Source organism: Podarcis tiliguerta, assembly GCF_965153285.1.
Source record: "Podarcis tiliguerta genome assembly, chromosome: 5".
Taxonomy (NCBI): domain Eukaryota; kingdom Metazoa; phylum Chordata; class Lepidosauria; order Squamata; family Lacertidae; genus Podarcis; species Podarcis tiliguerta.
Window position 1 is genome coordinate 44,567,633 of NC_139538.1, and position 21,041 is coordinate 44,588,673.

Sequence of the window (21,041 nt, forward strand, 5' to 3'; positions counted from 1 at the left end):
TTTACCTACCCACTATGGTGTGGCTCTTAGTCAGTGTGTTGAAGCAGTAAATGTGCTAAATACTGGATTATTGAGAGCATCTCTGTAAGATAATCCTTTATTTTCAAAGCACTCCTATAGTGTTTTGTAGAGAAATGTTAGGGGGAAAATAATATTACATATTCTCTGGATCAACTCTTCAGTTTACTCTGAGAATTCTGTGAACTAACAGCCACCAAAAAATGGATTATTCAGTGTAAATGGAAATCAACAATAGTATATTCTTACTGACCACTACAGCACATCATCCAAACATAGTGGGACATGCCCTGATAGCCCTTGTAGCAGAAAGTGGGTCCACATGAAGCTATTGGGTGGTGGTAAATGGGTCAAGAATAAGCATCCTATAACTAGAGGCCCCACCTGTGTGTGGCATCCTAAGGAGTGTGTAACCATACACACACAACATGTGGTTGCAAAATTTATGAAGGGGCCTGCAGCCAACAGGTAGTACCAAAAAGCCAATTTGCATCTCACAGTGCTGTTGGGGAAATCACTTAGTGCAACATAATAGATATGCATATGACATTACTTGTTATATAGCTGACAACGCGTCTTGTCAATTCATCATAGTCCAGGGACACAGATAAGCTGTCTCCTCCCAGTCCAGGGGGGCCAGGGGGTCCTGGGGGACCTTGGGGTCCAATGAAATACTGGCGAACATCCATTCCTAAGAAAATAAAAGAAAATTAGTCCTGTTTTTCTGGTTTGTCCAGAGATGGAACAAAATTGACGAGCCATGAAAGCATGGTGCTTACCAGACATGTAGCTCACCACACGGCGGGCCAATTCAGTGTAGTCCAAGGATTCCTCACCAATGGCGGTAATCATTCCTGGTGGTCCCGGAGGACCAGGAGGTCCAACCAGATAGGATGCACTGTCACCTAGTGAAGCAGAAGGGCAGAGTACAATCATTATTGGAGTGGATGGATGTGGTGATTACATAGTTTTTGTGGTTCTCCTGCAGCTCCACCAGCATAACCCTACGAAATCACACACACTCTTATTATTCTACATCGCCCCTTGGCTGCTCCTACCATAGAATAATTTGTTATCTGCTCTCATACAAAGGTTTAAGTAGGGTACTTTGGGATCCAGAGTCCAAGCTTTTAATATATTGGTCTATCTTATTTGTTTAGTGCTAAGGTTCTCTTAGTCCCTAGGGAGGAGCCATATACCTGGACCAGAGGTAGGAAACCCCTGCCTCTCCAGTTGTTGGACAACTTCCATGAACCCCTGCCTGTTAAGTACAATGGTTTAATTGACATTGAAATGGAAAATGCCTAAATGTATACTGCTGAAGGTTTAACTGGAAAATTTCATTGGGGTATATTGAAACTTAAGTTTTGCATGGCAGGAGGCAGGAGGCATTCCAGCCCCCTTCTACCTGCAATCTGAAATGTCCACAATAAATCAGATATTAGATGATCAGAAGGCAAACAAGCTCCAGACTTTCCCCAAACCCCCCAAAGGTGTCTGAACTGAGTGCTGTCAGATAGTGGCATGATAGTATGACTCTAACAAAAGGTGTGTGACTTACTTTGCAGGTACTCAGCGATCATCAGCTGAATGTCTCGGGCCGAACTAATTCCACTGATTCCTAGGCCTGGAGGTCCAGGAGGACCTGGGGGACCTGGAAGACCCTGAGATGCTCTTGATCCAGCTGCAGAAGTACAAAAGTTGATTTGTTTTTATTACTATGGAAGCAAGGCACAGCCTAAAAAGACCATTGCACTTAAGTGCATTATACTGACACATAGGATGAAACAGTACATTACAAAGCAACTGTGTGTGTTTCACAAGCCTGCATTTGCCACATGACAGGAGAATGACAGGCCTCCTTAACCTGTCATGGCCCCAGACCACGACTCCTCAGAGACATGGAGTCCTTCAGCATCTCTGTGGCATGAGTGGGATTTTCAGCCCTGCTCTGTGAGCTGAATTGCCTTATTTTATTTGCCCAGGAAGAAGACGCAATACATTTCAGAAAGCTTTAACACTAGGGGTGGCTATGATGGTTTATACTATATACAAAAGTGTACATTACTGATGCTGTCATCTTACCTCCTCCAGGGATGCCTGGAGCTCCTGGTACACCTGCATCACCTAACAGGAAAACAAAGAAAAACATGTGTCCATTGACTCCATTCAGCAAGCCTGTGGACTGCATGGGCCACCTTTCTAATTGCACTCCTTCTGGGGATAAAAGTCCAAGTCACATTGGTGGGAAAGCTTTTTCAGAGCGAGGGCCACATTACCATCAGGACAATTTTCTGGGGGCCACGTGCCAGTGGTGGGTAGGCTCAGAGGCAAAAGTGGGCAAAGCAGTGACCACAAATACTACCTTTGTACAGTAGGCTAGTTTTTACACCCTTCCACCCACCCATCTCTCCTCAATACAGGAAACCAAAAGGCATTGTCTGAGTTCAAGGACACATTCCAACCACTCGAGGGGATGAAGTAGGGCTGGTTAAAGGGCATGGCATGGGGACTGGAGGGTGGCCTGGAAAGAGTCCTGGGGGCCACACAGAAAAGCCTACAGGGCCACACTTGGCCTCTAAGCCTGAGGTTCCCCACTCCTGGCTTAGGAGAACTGTAACCATCTATTTTGCCCTGTGGGAAGAGGTAAGAAAAGCAGCAAAAGAGCTTTCTCAAGAGGGTCACCCACAATGATTTACATTACATCATAGCTAGGCACTTTTACAGCTAGGAGCAAGGCTCATCACAGCATGCCAGAAGCCAAAGATTTTGCCTCTCACACAAAGTTCAAGACGCAAAAGGGTGCTCAGTGCTCTTCACAAACCTTTCTCTCCTTTGGGCCCAGGTGGTCCTGGTAATCCAGGTGGTCCTTGGATGGCAACTCCAGCACCTGCAAACAGGAATCAGGGAGATGGTGGTGAGAAATCTGGAGAGGGGGTGGTGGAGAGAACAGGGGCTTCACATGTGACATTGTATTGTTTAGAGCCTCCTTCATTACATGGTGCCCTCCAGATGTTACATTACATGTTACATTACATGTAACATTACATGGTGCCCTCCCTACCTACCATCCCTGATCATTATGACCCTGCTGGCTGGGGCTGACGGAATTGTTAACCAAAATGGATGGAAAGCACCAGGTTGGTGAAGGCTGATTGTCATGGACTGGCTGGATGCAGAGAAGTGGCGGGTAGGGGGAGGGGAGGCAGCAGCTGGGAAACCCCCAGGGAAGAAGGCTCAGAGCCAAAGGCCTGGTGGTGGGATGACAATGAGTGGTCAGAGGGAGAAGGAGGAACAGACTAGGGGGAGGTGGTGTCAGAAGCTGAAGGGGAAACAGGGCTTAGTGATCAGGAAGAGGCTGTGGAAGAGGGCAGGTCAGACTCAGAGGCAGGAGAGGAAGGGGCTGATAAGAAAGAGAGTGCATTTAGACTCACCTGACACAGAGGCTCCTGGTAGACCTGGCTGACCTGGTTCACCTGTGAGAAAGATCAGAAACCACACAACCAGGTTATTACAGTGCATCAATAGCTCCTGGTTCCCATAAGGAAAAATTTTTAAAGAGTTATTCAATTACTGAGGGCTGAGTAAACTGGCAATTAAGAAAGGCCCAATAGATCTCTGGTGCTTAGTGATGGGGAACACTCAGGGTCTCTTGCCCTCACACCAGCAGAATAGACTAAGACCAGCACCATTGCTGGTGGATATGCCAGATCATCTTTTTTTTTTAATGTTCAAGTCTGCACCCACTTAGCTCCAGCAACTTTGCAGCATTAGCTGATTCTGGGTCAGGTTGTAGCAAAGGAAAAGTTGAGCCTTAGAGACCTGTTCTCTTCTGCTTTCCTGCTTTCATTCTACCTACATTCATAACCCTCTTAGCAAACTCAGTCTCCTATACAACTGCACCAGTCTGTAGAGTAAGGCTTCCACTCCCATCACCTCTAACCAGTGGCTATGGTGATTAGGGCTGAGTTGGCACCGGAGTTCAACATCATCTAGTGCAAGAGTGTGGAACTTTTGTTATCCCAAGGGCCAGATTCTTATCTTGCCAGCCCTCTGAGGGACAGGTGGGTGGGACCTAAAACCAACTGGGTGAGGACAAAGGACAGTGCTTTATTCTGAAGTAGCATATACCAAGGCTATCACATACTGAAGTCACATTTTACTTCCCAAGTCACAAGTAATCACACACATGGTCTGAGACTTGTCAATTATTACTGAAGGAAGAGAGGGGGAAGTCTGGAAATCACACAGGCAGATCAGCTTGTGCTTTCACTGAACAAATTCTTCAGAAATGCTTTGGGGATTAAACCTGTGCATTAAAACTGCGTTTCACCAAAACAATAGAGCAGCTTTTGAAAATCCTTCAAAGGGAAGTTCTTAAATCGAACAAAAGCCCTTTTTACCTGGTATGCCACGAGGTCCTGGTGGGCCTTGAACAAAAGCGCCTGGGGGAAAAAGAGGGGAAAGTATTACACTGGACTCCCATTTCTTTTCATAATGCTTGGAGTTCTATCCTGCCTCTCTGTTCCCTCCATACCTACCGACTTCCAAAAATAGAGGCAGCTTTAGGGCCTATTCACACAGTCACTGGACATGTGGCAGCCATGGATAAGGGACTCAAATAGAGTGTACCACCTACCAGCCCATGGCTGGCTAGGCACGTGCATGAAGCAATAGACTTTGACAGAGATATAAGGCTGTCCACAGGCTAGGATGTAGCACATTGTACACATTTCCTGCTGCTACCTCATAACAAAGATGCTGCCTGATGAGGTCAGTTTTTTTCTGTCTGACCTAATATTAAAGGACTGTTTATCAAACTTTCCAGGTTTTTAAATCTTTATATTCATTAAGGCACACTTTTGTTCATAGTCAACTCAGAAGTTATATCTTGCAAAGTCTTGTACAGCAGTTTAACTACACAAAATGTGACCTCTTTAAGTAGCTAATTTCTTAGGTAAAGGTAAAGGTACCCCTGCCCATACGGGCCAGTCGTGACCGACTCTGGGGTTGCGCGCCCATCTCGCTTAAGAGGCCGGGGGCCAGCGCTGTCTGGAGACACTTCCAGGTCACGTGGCCAGCGTGACGAAGCTGCTCTGGCGAGCCAGCACCAGCGCAGCACACGGAAACACCGTTTACCTTCCCGCTATAAAGCGGTCCCTATTTATCTACTTGCACTTAAGAGTGCTTTCGAACTGCTAGGTGGGCAGGAGCTGGGACCGAACGACAGGCGCTCACCCCGCCGCGGGGATTCGAACCGCCGACCATACGATCGGCAAGCCCTAGGCGCTGAGGTTTTACCCACAGCGCCACCCGCGCCCCTGCTTATTTCTTACAAAGGTTTTATTCTAACAGAATACGAGGTATTGCAATGTTGATTTTTTTTTTTTAACGGCAGCAGCTCAGTTCTTGTTTTTCTTGCCACCTGCTAAAATAAACATGATTTCTGGGCACTCTGTTGAATGTGTATGTTGTCTTTCTCTCTTTGTGTCTATGAAATGCTTCAGTTCACTTTATATCACGCTGATTAGAAAACTGCTGGTTTTCTGTCAAGACTATCAAGGGGACAGATTAGAAGCCATCGGGAATATTTATATAAAAAAGTACATAGAAATATAAACTGCAAAGTGGTTGTGTGTGAAATTCCCTTTTTAGTATAGGAAGACTTACAGCATGCTTATTTTTTTTCTACTTAGCTTCCTCACCACCATTTTTTCACTTATATGCTAGTACAGAATAGAGAGTCTATACCTGGAGGTCCTGGCGGTCCAGGGGGTCCTGGCGGTCCTTGCATCTCTGGTACCACTAGACAAAAAAGGGAAACAGAAGTATTACACAACTGCTGCTACCGCAGCTTATTTTAGAAACAGAAAAGGGCTGCTTTTAATAATAATAATAAATGATCTCACGGGTTAAAATATTAAAGGAAACCAGACAGCAGTTGTATTTGAAAGGATGGCTAAATCATCTCATGTGTCTATAAATCAAAATGAAAGAGGCTCCATTGACTAGAACGTACACTTTGGGTTCTGTCTAACTAAGGTGCATTCAGAGCAGACCTGATGAAATCAATAGACTTAGCTTACCTTGAGCTGCATTGGTCTTTCTTCCCAAAATGAAAGGTGGTATATGGTATATACATTTAGAAGAAGAAGAAGTAGTAACCCAAGTCCCTTGATTTCAAAGTGTCTACTCTGAGCATGACTTAGATTCAACTGTCTTGAAAGTTGTTCACTTCCATACTGAAATCCACACGAACATTCACAAGTGACACGACCAACACTAAAAAGTAGTATCTTGTGACAATGCCCAAAGAAACATTCTATCCTGCTTGAAGTGTGAGGCATGGGGCAAAGATTAAGTGTAAAATAACTGTCTTTTTTTTTTCCTTTCTTTTAAGGAAAAAAGTTGAGAATGAGGAAAGCTGAGAGGAAAGTGAAAATTTTGGCAGGGTAAATTGCAAGCAAAACATAACAAAAAAACCCCCAATACAATAAACGAAAACTAGATGGGCTAAGTATCTGACTTGGTCTATATAGTAAAATGATATTTCAATTAACTCAGGATCCCCCTGTCTCTAAAACAAACCAGTGACTCTAAATGACCACTCACCCTCTTATTTTATAGCAATAAGTAGGTTTGGGCTTGGTTTGACTTGGTTTTGAAAAGGAGATAAAAGTGTATTGCTCCAAAGTAAAGATAATGGTCTGGTACATGTGTCACATTAAATTACAGTTAAAATAAACTTGGGGCTCATCCAAATTTATCTCATCTAGGCTATGCCTAGAATGCACAGGTCTAAGGGGTTTTCTGCTTGAGTGGGTCTTAATGGTTTCTCCCTTGGCCTGCTTCTTTCCAAAAGAAAACCCACTCTTTGGCAACAGATTGGAACAAATGGCAATCTGAGGGAAACCTCAATTGACATTTGCTCTGACTGAGTGCTAAAGAGCAGTTTTTCCTGGGAAAAAGCAGTAAGACAAGAGGAAGTGTGGGTTAGCCCTTGGTTATACTGCTAAAATTGTGGGTAATTCACTCCTCTCCATTCCTACTGCTGCCACCCTGCCAGAAAAGAAGCCATGGTCTGGCTTGTTATGTCATACAAACCCGGACTTATGGCTTGTTTGGGAGGGCGGAAACAGGCCACAAGAACATTTGAAGGCATAAACAGTCTCTTAGAAAGTGCCAGTATTTTAAGAGTTGACTTCACAAACAGAAGCGTAGAAGAGACAATTTTCTCTACCTTGAGCAGCTGAAGCACCAACTCCCGAACGGACGGTTTCCACAATGGTGGCTTCACCTGGGTCACCTTTCTCACCACGAGGACCTGCATCAGAACATAAGAAATGACAGACTATTTAATTAAGCACAAATAAGCACACTGGTTGAAACTCAAGTTGTCAGGTTCTGGTTTCCAACTAATATGCATGTAGGCATTATGTTTTTTAGCTTAAACCTAATCTAGATAGGACCTGAACTGGTCCTCCGTTTATGTGTCTTACATGGCAATGATGATACTGCAGAGAGAGATAAGGCCAGAAAAACCTGGGGATTCCTCAATGTGGACAAATGTGGAAAGACTGCAATGACGTTTCAGTTGGTGTGGGTAACCTGTGGTCTTCCAGATGCGATTGGGCTACAAATGCCATCCTCCCTGATCATGCTTTTTGGCGCTGATGGAAGTTGGAGATCCAACAATGTCTGGAGGGCTGAAGGTTCCCCAACGCTTACTTAAATGAACAGGTCTGCCAAAAGCATGATGGCTGCTTGATGTGCTATAGGTCTCATGCATGGAAAATGATTCCTTGTAGGAAACAGCATAACACCCACCCACATATATTGGTCATGTATATGCACCAACATATACCCATAGTGTTATCATCACCTTGCCTTTAGTGCCATGCATGTAGGAGATCTGTAATTTGTATTACATGACAAAGTCCTTAGATAATCAATTTTCCTCACCACACAAACTAAACCAAAAATTTTGGAGGTAGTACCAAAAAAAGGAGAAAATAAAGAAAGTAAGAGATTGCAGAAGACTTGTTTTTGGATTGTACTACTTGAGCTATTGTTGCTAATCTTCTAGTCTACTATACGCAGAGGAAAGGATCCTCTGCAGTGGTACCTCGGGTTAAGTACTTAATTCATTCCGGAGGTCTGTACTTAACCTGAAACTGTTCTTAACCTGAAGCACCACTTTAGCTAATGGGGCCTCCCACTGCCGCCATGCCGTCAGAGCACGATTTCTGTTCTCATCCTGAAGCAAAATTCTTAACCCAAGGTACTATTTCTGGGTTAGCAGAGTCTGTAACCTGAAGCATATGTAACCTGAAGCATATGTAACCTGAGGTACCACTGTACATGGCTTGTAGGTCACTAATACACTGTGTCTGGAAATGTATCATTTGCCATCTACACTGTATTTATTTTCATTCATCCACCCCTTTCTCTGAAACTTACAGCAAATATTAAAACAGTAAAGCCTAGGAAACAGAAAAGAATGGAGGAGCAAAAAAAGGTAACAAAAAAACCCAACCATCTCTTTTTCCAGAGAGTCAATAAAACAATGATCAGTTCAGCAGGTCAAGCGCCTGTCAGAAAATAAAGATCTTCACAAAATAGTGAAAAAACATCAGCAAGTGAGTGAAGCAGACCTCTCTGGGCAGGATGTTTCAAAGCTCAGACATGGCCCTGGAGAAGGTTCTCCCCCACATCTCCACCAAGCGCACCACAGATGTCAGCAAGACAGAAATTAGCAGGAAAGCTTATGGAAGCTGGTTGTCGAAAGAAGGAAAACACAGTGTGAAAGAAGGAAACACAGCTTGATAGACAAGTAATAAGGATGGCACAAAGTAGCAACGTGTGGGGGGGGGGACAAGGCTAGGCTGGGGCAGAAAGACTATGGAGAAAAGCAGAGTTTCAGGGAGGAGGTGCTTTGCAGAGTTTCAGGGAGGTGACCTCCCTGAAACTTTCAGAAGAGGCTGAAAGAAGATGAGCTAAAGTGGAGCACAGGGAAAAACACATCATAAGGGGCGGTGACAGGGACTGGAAAACAAAGGAAGGAATCCAAAGATGGAGTTGCACTGAATGTATTACCTTGAGATCCAGGAAGTCCAGCTGGGCCAATAGGACCTTAGGGGAAAAGGGGGAAAGTTAGATCACCTTAGTGAATAAAGCAACCTTAGTGGATGAAGCTCCTCTTGAGAAATGGAGCAGAAACTTACAAATAATATAACTTCCTGAAAGGCTGAGTTAAACATTTCAACAGATTTTGATAGCCATTGGCATGGTACACAACTGTCAAGTGGGTGATAGCTTTGAAACAAATGATTTCTCCCATTGTCCTATTCTCTTTGTACTTCCCACCAAAACACCCTTTACTTTTGGAATGCCCTCTGGAGCATTCTCTGTTTCATTGAGTAGAGAAAACAGAAGGTACTTGAATGAAAAGGTCCTGGTAGGCAATTCCAGCTACAGCAGGTATGCTAGTTTGAGAAAGAAAGGAGTGTACTCTTCTCTAGAAAGGGATAGATTCCAGTTGATGGGTAAGTTTGGGGATCACTTCACACAAATGTGGATGCTATCGCATGAAAATTGTTGTATTCCAATTCCATGTGTTTTCTGAAGCTACAGCGCAAGAAATAATACTAAGCAGTGGCAAAACCATACATCACTAAGGCAAAAGGAATGCTAATACATAATAGTATTTGTGTGTGTGTGTGTTTCCTCTACAAGAGGTTCTCAAGCTATAAGCATCAGCCGGAAATCCAGTCCCATCATCAGCTTTTCAACAGAACATTGGCCAGATAATGAGAGACAAGTAAGGAGCAAGTCTTTGCAGACAGCTGTAAAGATCCATATTGAGAGCAATTACTGAAATGAAAGCAGAAAGATCTGTAAATTTCAGTTCTTTCTGTTTTTCATTTTTCTATTCAAAATTTGGTTCTCAGCATATCAGCAGCAGTTTGAGAATTTTCTTTTTAAAAATCCTCATAATTCTTCAGCAGTTTAGTGCAGATTTCTCCTAATAAACAAATTTGCCGTTTTGACTAACATAAACATTTGTGCAAGCAATTTATCCTCATACAACATCTTTTATGTTAGGTATTTTCATGAATATATGGGTTGTTATGCAAACCTTTTTAAAACATATGCATTTTGTGAACATTAGGTGGTTGAAGAACTGCATCACAAAATTGAAAATTTCAAAGGATGGCTATGTTTCGATTCTCATATTGTTTGAGAAAGCATGTATTTGAAAAATTCAGCTTTAAATGTAAACTGAACAGATTTCTCCCTCATCCCTACGTATGGAGAAATATTAGGAATAAAGCAAATAAAAAGGGCAAGGAATTAAAAAAGGTTCTCACCTGGAACACCTGGTGGGCCTTGAGGACCAACAGCCCCTGGTGGACCTGGAGGTCCTGGGACAGAAATAGTTGATGCACCATCTGAAATAGCAAAAAGTTCCATAAATCACTTTGTGAAGAAAGGTTATAGCACCATGGCAGTATGACAATTATCAGGCATGGGACTTTTCCTGCTACAGCAGTGATACATACCTGAAGTAGTAACCCGGCCTGGTGCGCCTGGTTCACCTGAGGAAACAGGAAAGGAAAGGGAAAGATGTTACCAGGGCTTCAATGAAAACAAGTTTATGACCCATGATATATCTGTGCCATTAAATACTTTGCCAAATGATGATTATTATAGTAAGATTTGGAATTGCTGGTATAAGGGCACAAAAGTGGCTCTAATGGCAATTGCCCCAAATGATTGTCAGAATTAAGTGTATGCATCTGTTATCAGAAAAGATAGGGCTGCCTTATGTCCAAAATTTCCCAGACATAGCCAGGATTTGCCCTTCGGAAATAGCATCCTGGCGGAATTTCCAAAAATTGTTTAAAATGTCTGGGGAAACTTGGGTGCATTGTTGATGTTTGGCTCAACAACTTTTGTGTTTTTGTGTCTGGATTTTCACTTTTTGAAATATGTAACCCTAGAGAAGGCCCTGTGAGCAATCAGTAGTACTCCATATTTCTCATCATCCCTATCCAAAGCCAGAGGTTGTGAGACTTTTGTAGCTGACAGCAGAGAGTAGGGGCAATTATTTGCTTCTACTCCTCACCTTTCCCTGGTTCATATATTCAAGCTGCATAGACCTGTAATAGTAGTATGATGAGAAAGGGCATGAGTCCCTCTGGTTGGGCAGATAATAGAGGCCTCCACATTAACACCAGAACACCTAAGGTCCTGAACAGAATGATTTCCCACCTGCTTTTGTTTTGAGGAACAGGGAATTGCACAAACAGGAGCCTCTGCATGATTAAGACAGGTAGTCACAGAGGGCAGAGTCCAGTGTGCAGGCTAACTGTGCAGCAGAGGGGTTCTTGGACAATCTGAGGGACTAAATAGCCTGGCTATTGCAGTGTTGCCCTGGTCTGAATGTATGAACAAGAGCATTTTCTACTGAAAACATGCACATCTAATATTCATCTCTACTCACCTTTAGCTCCTGGTCGGCCTGGATTGCCTGTGAGTCCTGCAGAGAGTTAAAAATGAAAATTCAGTATGCAAAATACCATGCATCACAGTGTGTGTGAGAATGCTATAATACTGGACCATAAAGAATCGTGTATTCAAAGTTCCTTCATTGCAAGGCATATCTCTCTCACACATACCCTTCCCAGATATTGCAAAAGGCAGCCAGCTTTTGTTTCATTTTCATTTGTTTTCAAAGGATACAGATTCTTTCATAAACATGCAAACACCTTTCTGTCCATCCATATCAGTCCCCCAGTACTTGGAGTGCGATCTATACCCCCATTCTCAGATATTTTGAATGGATCATTTGGAATGCACCACTTGGTAGATGTAACCACAGGGCACCACAATTCAATAAGGATATTGACAAGCTGTAACGTGTGCAGAAGAGGGTGACCAAGATGATAAAGGGTCTGAAAACCAAGCCTTATGAGGAATGGCTGAGGGGATTGGGTATGTTTAGGAGAATGAGAGGAGATATGATAGCCATTTTCAAATATTGAAAGGCCTGTCATATGGAGGCTGGAGCAAGCTTGTTTTCTCCTGCTCCACAGGCTTGGACCCAAACCATTTGGATCAAGTTACAAGAAAGAAGATTCTGACTAAACATCAGGAAAAACTTTCTAACAGGAAGAGCTGTTCCACAGTGGAACACAGTCCTACTATCTTTCCTTGGAGGTTTTTTAGCAGAGGTTGGATGGCTATCTGTCACATATAAATCTAGTTGAGATTCCTGCATTGCAGTATGTTGGACTAGATGATCCTCAGGATCCCTTCCAACTCTACAATTCTATGAGATGCAGTTGCTTGCTTGCATGTTAATGCCATTTATATTCTGCTTTTAGGGCATAGCCCTCACAAGGCAATGTACAACTAAAGAAGATCCAGTTAAGATAACATGCAACAGGTAACCTCTAATTATGTGGTAATCCCAGAATTACTAGGCTCACCACTTATCTAAATTTCCATAGCTAGGTATGACAGGAGACCAGTTCTCCATGTGGTTACATCTGCCACTCTGTAAATGACAACTGTGCATTAAGCAGTTATTGTTTCCCACTAAAATGAACCTTCCTTATCTGCTGCACCAAATTCAGCATTTTTCAGTGTTTAGTAGGTACTTAATGCTGATCTCTTTCCATACACAGTGTATTTACCTGGTGGTCCTTGAAGTCCTGTGAGACCTAGGAAAACAATAGCAAACATTTGAAGAGGTTCAGAATTTACAACCATGGTCTTTAGTTTCAGCAAGTAAGAACCTGGCCTTTTCAGCTGATTCAACAGCATCCCAAATGGAAGCCACTGCTGCCTAGTCCTTTTCAGTACATCTATGATCAGCCCTTGCCTTTTTTGTACCTACTTGCTTAACTCTTCCTTCATGTGTTTGTCATTTTTAGCCTCAGTACCTGCAATGTCCTCCCTTTTGGCCTCCTTTTTCATTTTGCTGATATAGAAGTTCTTTACACAAACACCACTTTTCTGCCACCATAATGGTATAGTTCCCTTTCCTAAGTATCTATGCTGAATATGAACCAGGTTGCAAACAGTCTCCTCATTAAATGATGACTTTGGGCAAAATGAATATACGAATGAATTAAGATTATCCTCCTATCCCAAAACTACCTCCAGGATTTTCACTTTCCCTCATGGGAACCAAGCTACTTGCTTTCCCCTTCTCAATCTTTCTTGTCTCCCTGCTCTTCTTCCTATGGGGAGCCTGATGTTCCTTCAAGGCTAAGGCAAAGTGTTCCACCTCTGCTCCTCAATTTGAAGAGAATGTTTCAGTGGCAAAGGGCAGTCTCCACATGAAAACAAGAACACCTGCCAGAGGCTGTTCATTTGCTTAACAACCAATAAATGTGTTTGGTTTGACTTTTATTACCTGGTTGTCCTGCATCTCCAGGAGGTCCTGGTGGGCCTCGTGGGCCTGGCAATCCCATAAGACCTTGCTCTCCTAGGAAATAATGAAGATGTTTGGAGAATTAGTATTTTCATTTTATGCAACAGCAATGTTCACTGAAATTCAGAGCTACTCAGACCAATGGAACTCTACTATTTCATTTATTTACTTATTTTATTTCTGAATTGCTTGCTATGAAATATTAAGAAGTGATACACTGATAAAAACAAAACTATAACCAACCAAGTGTGCAATGCTATATTCGAGATCTGCAAGCTAAGTGCCATGGGATTTGGTAGAAGCTCTTGCTATGCAAGATATACTACCGCCATAAAAATTTATGGTGGTAGAACATTGTAAATCTATGTCCAGACCCATTTGGTGTTATTTTTATCACGTTTTTCTCTATAATTAAAAGAAAAAGAAAGCAACCATCTACCTCTGGAGCCTTGCCGTCCATCTGGTCCTGGTGGACCTATACAGACAAAAGAGTTGGTTAGTTATATCATAGAATCATATATATTTGTTACTTAACACAAAGCCATACAGAGGAAGATAGCTAATTGTTTAAAGTTCAAGTACATTTGGCTGAAGGTATATTTGTATAATGTACATCATATACTAGTAGCTGCATTCCTCACAATATTCAGGAATTGTATGAAATCTGAAAATCAGTGCCATTTTTAAAGTTTCAGCTTACCACCTTGATTCAAAATGGCATCCAATTATATCCAAACATAGAAGAAAACCTGCTCCTTGACCTCAGGAATGCTCATGCAAAATTTCACTATAATATCTTAAGAAGTGTTCAACTGCATAGTGAACAGATGCACAACTTTCAAAAATACATAGTACATAAGTGAACAGGTATTGTGCTGGTGCTTAAAAGTGCCCATGGCACTCACCCCAAATTTCTGCTGCTGCTTCACTGTGAATAAAGCAAGCCAGAACCCCGCAAGTGGTAGCCACAGTTGGTTATTGAATTACTACTTAGGATTTGTTTGAGGTAAACAAACCACAAACCTGGATTCAGACTGCATGACAAACTAGACTCTGGCTTGTTTCAATCCAATGCAGCAGCAGCAGCAAGAGCAGGGGAGCAGCACCAAGATAACTTTTGAACAGCATACAACAGCACACTGCTCATTCAAATAAACCATGGTTTACTGTGGCATGTGAACTGGGCCAATATAATCTTATCAATGATCAAGTGTACAGAAGACCGGAATACATTTTCATATCTATGTTAGCCTTCACTAAGTGACACAAAGAGATCATTCACACATGACTTAAAACATGCACATATGCCAGTCACACCTCTTGCATCCCCCAACAGCGAGGAACATAGAATCACGGAATTGTAGAGTTGAAAGGGACCCTACTCTGAACTGTATTTAAAAAAATAATGCTTTCTGTCTTTTGAAGGCAGCTAAATTTCAGTTCCTCAGATTGACTTTTATTCTGAATCTTATGATCCAAGAGTCCTAGAGACAGTGGTTTGAAGTAGATTATCTTCCAGAAAGGTAAATATTATATATTTTCACTTACCTACTGATCCTTTAGCTCCTGCTTCACCTGGAGGCCCAGGTAGTCCCCGGGAACCTGGTTCACCTGCAAATCAAACAGGAATGGCTTAGAATCATAGAATCATAGAATCATAGAGTTGGAAGAGACCACAAGGGTCATCGAGTCCAACCCCCTGCCAAGCAGGAAACACCATCAGAGCACTCCTGACATATGGTTGTCAAGCCTCTGCTTAAAGACCTCCAAAGAAGGAGACTCCACCACACTCCTTGGCAGCAAATTCCACTGTCGAACAGCTCTTACTGTCAGGAAGTTCTTCCTAATGTTTAGGTGGAATCTTCTTTCTTGTAGTTTGGATCCATTGCTCCGTGTCCGCTTCTCTGGAGCAGCAGAAAACAACCTTTCTCCCTCCTCTATGTGACATCCTTTTATATATTTGAACATGGCTATCATATCACCCCTTAACCTCCTCTTCTCTAGGCTAAACATGCCCAGCTCCCTTAGCCGTTCCTCATAAGGCATCGTTTCCAGGCCTTTGACCATTTTGGTTGCCCTCCTCTGGACACGTTCCAGTTTGTCAATGTCCTTCTTGAACTGTGGTGCCCAGAACTGGACACAGTACTCCAGGTGAGGTCTGACCAGAGCAGAATACAGTGGCACTATAACTTCCCTTGATCTAGACGCTATACTCCTATTGATGCAGCCCAGAATTGCATTGGCTTTTTTAGCTGCCGCGTCACACTGTTGGCTCATGTCAAGTTTGTGGTCAACCAAGACTCCTAGATCCTTTTCACATGTACTGCTCTCAAGCCAGGTGTCACCCATCTTGTATTTGTGCCTCTCATTTTTTTTGCCCAAGTGCAATACTTTACATTTCTCCCTGTTAAAATTCATCTTGTTTGTTTTGGCCCAGTTCTCTAATCTGTCAAGGTCGTTTTGAAGTGTGATCCTGTCCTCTGGGGTGTTAGCCACCCCTCCCAGTTTGGTGTCATCTGCAAATTTGATCAGGATGCCCTTGAGTCCATCATCCAAGTCGTTGATAAAGATGTTGAATAAGACCGGGCCCAAGACAGAACCCTGTGGCACCCCACTAGTCACTCTTCTCCAGGATGAAGAGGAACCATTGATGAGCACCCTTTGGGTCCGGTCAGTCAGCCAGTTACAAATCCACTGAGTGGTAGCATAGTCAAGACTGCATTTTACCAGCTTCTTTACAAGAATATCATGGGGCACCTTGTCAAATGCCTTGCTGAAATCAAGGTAGGCTACATCCACTGCGTTCCCTTCATCTACCAGGCTTGTAATTCTGTCAAAAAATGAGATCAGGTTCGTCTGACATGACTTATTTTTCAGAAATCCATGCTGACTATTGGTGATCACAGCATTCCTTTCTAGGTGCTCACAGATTGTTTGCTTGATGATCTGCTCCAGAATCTTCCCTGGTATTGATGTCAGACTGACTGGGCGGTAATTATTTGGGTCCTCTCTTTTCCCCTTTTTGAAAATAGGGACAACATTTGCCCTCCTCCAGTCTGCTGGGACTTCGCCTGTTCTCCAGGAATTCTCAAAGATGATTGCCAGTGGTTCTGAGATCACATCTGCCAGTTCTTTTAATACTCTTGGATGCAGTTCATCTGGCCCTGGAGACTTGAATACATCTAAACTAGCCAAGTATTCTTGTACTATCTCCTTAGTTATTCTGGGCTGTGTTTTCTCTACTGAATCATTTGCTCCAAATTCTTCAGGTCGGGCATTGTTTTCTTTATCGGAGAAGACTGAGGCAAAGAAGGCATTGAGGAGTTCAGCCCTTTCTGTGTCCCCTGTTTGCATTTCACCATCTTCTCCTCTGAGTGACCCCACTGTTTCTTTGTTCTTCCTTTTGCTACGAACATACCCATAAAAGCCTTTTTTGTTGCTTTTAACCTCTCTAGCAAGCCTGAGTTCATTCTGTGCTTTAGCTTTTCTGACTTTGTGTCTACACGTGCTGGCTATTTGTTTGAATTCCTCTTTGGTGGTTTCCCCCCTTTTCCATTTTTTGTACACATCCTTTTTTAATCTTAACTCAGTTAAAAGTTCTTTAGATAGCCACCCTGGCTTCTTTAGGCACCTTCCATGTTTCCGTCTCATTGGTATTGCCTGAAGTTGTGCTTTTACTATCTCCCTCTTAACAAACTCCCAGCCATCATGAACTCCCTTTCCTTTTAGTATTACTGTCCATGGGATCTCACCCAGCACTTCCCTAAGTTTTATGAAGTCGGCTTTCTTAAAGTCAAGAAATTGAGTCCTAGTATGCTTGGCTGCTCCTTTCCGTTGTATAGTAAACTTCAGAAGAGCATGATCACTTGCGCCTAATGATCCTTCCACTTCTACCCCATTAACCAGGTCATCGACATTGGTTAGGACCAGATCTAAAATGGCTGTTCCTCTTGTTGCTTCTCCCACTTTCTGTACAATGAAGTTGTCTGCAAGGCCAGTGAGGAATCTGTTTGACCTTATGCTCTTGGCTGAGTTTGACATCCAACAAATATCCGGGTAATTGAAGTCCCCCATTACTACTATCTCCCTTCCTTTTGCATGCTTGGCCATCTGTTCCATGAAGGCATCATCTATGTCCTCTGTTTGGCTTGGGGATCTATAGTAAACTCCCATAATGAGGTCACTGTTATTCTTCTCTCCCTTAATTTTGACCCAGATGCTCTCACTTTGGCTTTGAGGTTCTAAATCTTGGATCTCTTCACAGGTATACACATCCCTGACATATAACGCCACTCCTCCTCCTTTCTTGTCTGGTCTGTTTCTCTGAAATAGATTGTATCCCTCCATTTTTACATTCCAATCGTGGGACTTATCCCACCAGGTTTCAGTGATGCCTATTATGTCATATTTAGTTTGCTGTACCAAGAGCTCAAGCTCATCTTGTTTATTTCCCATGCTTTGTGCATTAGTGTACAGACATTGAAGTCCATTAGTCATTGAAGTCCATTAGTCATCATGATGTGCACAGTTCTGCTTTAATGGGTTGCTGCTGGTATAAGAACCAAAGAGGTGAACTATGTAACCGTCTTCAATATCAGATTAAAATACAACATGCAATTCTTGCAGGTGCTTCTCTTGAGATCACATCAGAGCATCAAGACCTGGGTGAGAACCAGTGGCCAAGTCTTAGTTCCTGTCATAAGCTCTCAGTCTGAACTGCTTCGTCGCTGATGCTCCCAGAAAAAACCTTCCTGATCTTTGAGGTTTTCTGCCTTTTGAATGGAGGGAGCCCATGGTTCTCCTTAGAACTAGGGAAAAGCCCCTCACTTCCTGCCTGTCGTCAAGGATGACAACCTTCCAGGTACACCTCTTAGTCATCATGGGCAAGCATGGATGCTCATGTGTTGTCCTTTCAAAATCCTTGATAATTTACTACATACCTGTAAGACCACGGGGTCCTTTTTCTCCTTGATCTCCTAAAAGGAAAACACAAAAAGGAAAGATGATATTATGCAATTAATTCACATTGAAACTTCCCCATCAAAGCAAAAAAACATATTAATGGCAAACATACAAGGAACACCCCAGTGACTGGGGAAATAGGTGTCTGATAGCTATTGAGGAATCACATATTATTATCCAGCATACCTTTGGTTCCAGGTACTCCCGTGGCTCCTCTTTCACCTAAAAACACACAAACACAATGGAATTGGGGCAAAAACATTGGAGAGTAAAATCATTCATCCATATTGGAATGAAAGGAACAGAGAAGGTAGGGCATTTGTTAAACTCCTAAGGAAGGATTCTACACACCCCAAATATCTTTAAATGCTCAATGTAATCTGGATTAGACTGCCTTGTCTTTATTCATTTTATGAAATCTGGGAGCTTTTTTAGGTAAAGAGAGGGGTAAATAAATAAATGATATCCAAAGGGCTTTTCCCAATGATATCCAAAGGCCTTTTACCAATACATGTCAATTCACTAGCAAATTAAAAAATACACACAATTTTGAACATGGCACTCTCTCTTTCTCTTCTTTATTTTTCCATGAACACATGCATGCACCCACTTTTTAAAACTGTTACCCTCACCATTTAAATTACTTATATTCTTCATTTTATTATTTAATTTCAGTCAAGAGGTGCTCCCACGTCCTCCTTGGGATAGGGATTCAACTATCTGCTATAGGTACTCAATAGATAGTGGCAGAAAAGAACCATATATTATTTTCTTTCCTATAACTTGAAACAAATAAGTTGGGCTCTGGGCGCTTATTCCTACCTTTACCACCTGGAATACCAGCTTCACCTCTAAATCCTTGAAGCCCAGGAGGACCTAAAAAGAAAATCAATAAGGGTCAAGCACATAATATATGAAGTTTCTGAAAAGCAGAAAATTGAGTGGATGACATATTTTATTTGTAGCTCTCTCTTTTATTTTTTCTTTTGTATAGTTTTACTACTTTTCAGCCAGGAGAAGCAATATACCAGATGCTGTCAGTTACAGTACCTGGGTTTACTATATTTTACAACTACATAATGAGAACATGATACTTACCAGGAGGACCATGGGGACCTGGTGAACCCATCATACCTAGAAAAGGAAACATTGCAACTGCTCAGGAATTATGTGATTTAAAGATGAACAAACAATACATTTGTAATCTCATGAACACAACTTTTTGTAGCACCAAGACAACATGGTTGGCATGAAAAATGCCGGGCTGTATTTCCCCCCATTTAATCTGGATTTACCATTTATAGGTAAAGAAACCAGTTGCCAACAGCATGTTTGCAATATCTGAACAACCTGTTTGCAATATTAGATGCATCTAGAAGTACCCTTAGCCTACACTACGGTCTAGGATAAAAATAGATTTCTTTTAAAAACACATCAATGACCATACAGAGAATTTGTGTATGTAAATACAACAACAGAGGATAACTAAGAACTACTCCATTGTATTCTAAAATATACACCCAGTTTATTCTGAATAGCCTCAAATATTTCCTTCGTCACAATAAAGCCAAGGCGTAAAAAAGTGAAGTACTATTAATGCGTTCAGCCTCACTGTTGCAACTCATGTTTCCTTCATAGATAACAGTTGAGCTTTTTCTATTTGTGTGTTTTTTATTTGTTGTTTTTCCTTGCTAGGGACTAAATTTACCTTTGAGACCAACAGAACCTGGGGCACCGGGGGGACCTTGAGGTCCTGGTTCGCCAGGAGAACCTGCAGAGTAAAATGTGAGAGAAATCCATTAAGTAACCTACTGAAGCCTAATTATTTCTGTCATGTTTCTCCTTGGTTTCATGGCCTTGAACCAAGAAGACCAACTACACAGCACTGATGTTTGTTATTATGTTCAGCCTTAGCAGGAAGATGCTTCTCTTCCTGACCCTGTTGATGCCGATGTGGTTGGTGGGGTTGGTTACATAGTCTATGAGGTAGTCAGGTGACCCCATTCAGAATATAAGGTTACAGTTAGGTAGTGTTTGGGGGACAGCAGCTGAGTTAGTGTTTTCCAAGCCTCTCTTTCGTCACCTCACCCCTCAACACCATGAGCAGAGAGACACATTCTGTAGGAACCAGAGTTCTATGGACACAGATAAGGTATTGTTTTCCCTGCCACAAAACAAACTCCCATTGTAGTTTCATTGTATCCCATTACTCATATGAATGACTAAGGGCTGGTAGCCCCATTTACTTGGCATCTGAGGGGCATGCAGTTGTGGTCCCCAGCCCTGTTTGTATCACTGATTAATGAGTAATTAAAGTACAACAGACAGTACATTACTGGGAAACAAACTCATCTCTCAGCCCAACCTTTCTTACATGTATGTCATTCGGAAAAATACCAGACCGTTACTGCCTTTTCCACAACAGTATTGCTGTCATTTTAGGCAACTGTTGAAACTATCCAAGCATAGCTTATGACACAGTTATTGTCATACCCATGCACAATATTAAGGCAGTGTTTTTCAAACTATGGGATTCCTAGGAATTTTATCTGGGTAAGTTCCCCTGAAAGGCAACTTGACCATTACTACAGAACTTCCACAGCAATATATAGTAGAC

At 42.3% G+C, this 21,041-nt stretch overlaps 1 protein-coding gene across 1 annotated transcript in view; it reads right to left on the reverse strand.

The window, feature by feature from the left end:
* COL17A1 (collagen type XVII alpha 1 chain) overlaps positions 1-21,041 on the reverse strand; it is a 62,726-nt gene that overhangs the window by 11,270 nt on the left and 30,415 nt on the right. Inside the window, exons 23-44 of the mRNA XM_083441613.1 lie at positions 20,133-20,195; positions 19,523-19,558; positions 19,247-19,300; positions 18,611-18,646; positions 18,403-18,438; positions 15,011-15,073; positions 13,902-13,937; positions 13,445-13,516; positions 12,720-12,746; positions 11,525-11,560; positions 10,581-10,616; positions 10,389-10,469; positions 9,115-9,150; positions 7,259-7,342; positions 5,770-5,823; positions 4,422-4,463; positions 3,453-3,494; positions 2,843-2,908; positions 2,104-2,145; positions 1,580-1,702; positions 798-923; positions 572-709 (exon numbers count right to left, since the gene is read on the reverse strand). Of these exons, the coding sequence (XP_083297739.1) occupies positions 572-709; positions 798-923; positions 1,580-1,702; positions 2,104-2,145; positions 2,843-2,908; positions 3,453-3,494; positions 4,422-4,463; positions 5,770-5,823; positions 7,259-7,342; positions 9,115-9,150; positions 10,389-10,469; positions 10,581-10,616; positions 11,525-11,560; positions 12,720-12,746; positions 13,445-13,516; positions 13,902-13,937; positions 15,011-15,073; positions 18,403-18,438; positions 18,611-18,646; positions 19,247-19,300; positions 19,523-19,558; positions 20,133-20,195 (1,329 nt within the window). The remainder of the gene's footprint in view (positions 1-571; positions 710-797; positions 924-1,579; positions 1,703-2,103; positions 2,146-2,842; positions 2,909-3,452; positions 3,495-4,421; positions 4,464-5,769; positions 5,824-7,258; positions 7,343-9,114; positions 9,151-10,388; positions 10,470-10,580; positions 10,617-11,524; positions 11,561-12,719; positions 12,747-13,444; positions 13,517-13,901; positions 13,938-15,010; positions 15,074-18,402; positions 18,439-18,610; positions 18,647-19,246; positions 19,301-19,522; positions 19,559-20,132; positions 20,196-21,041) is intronic.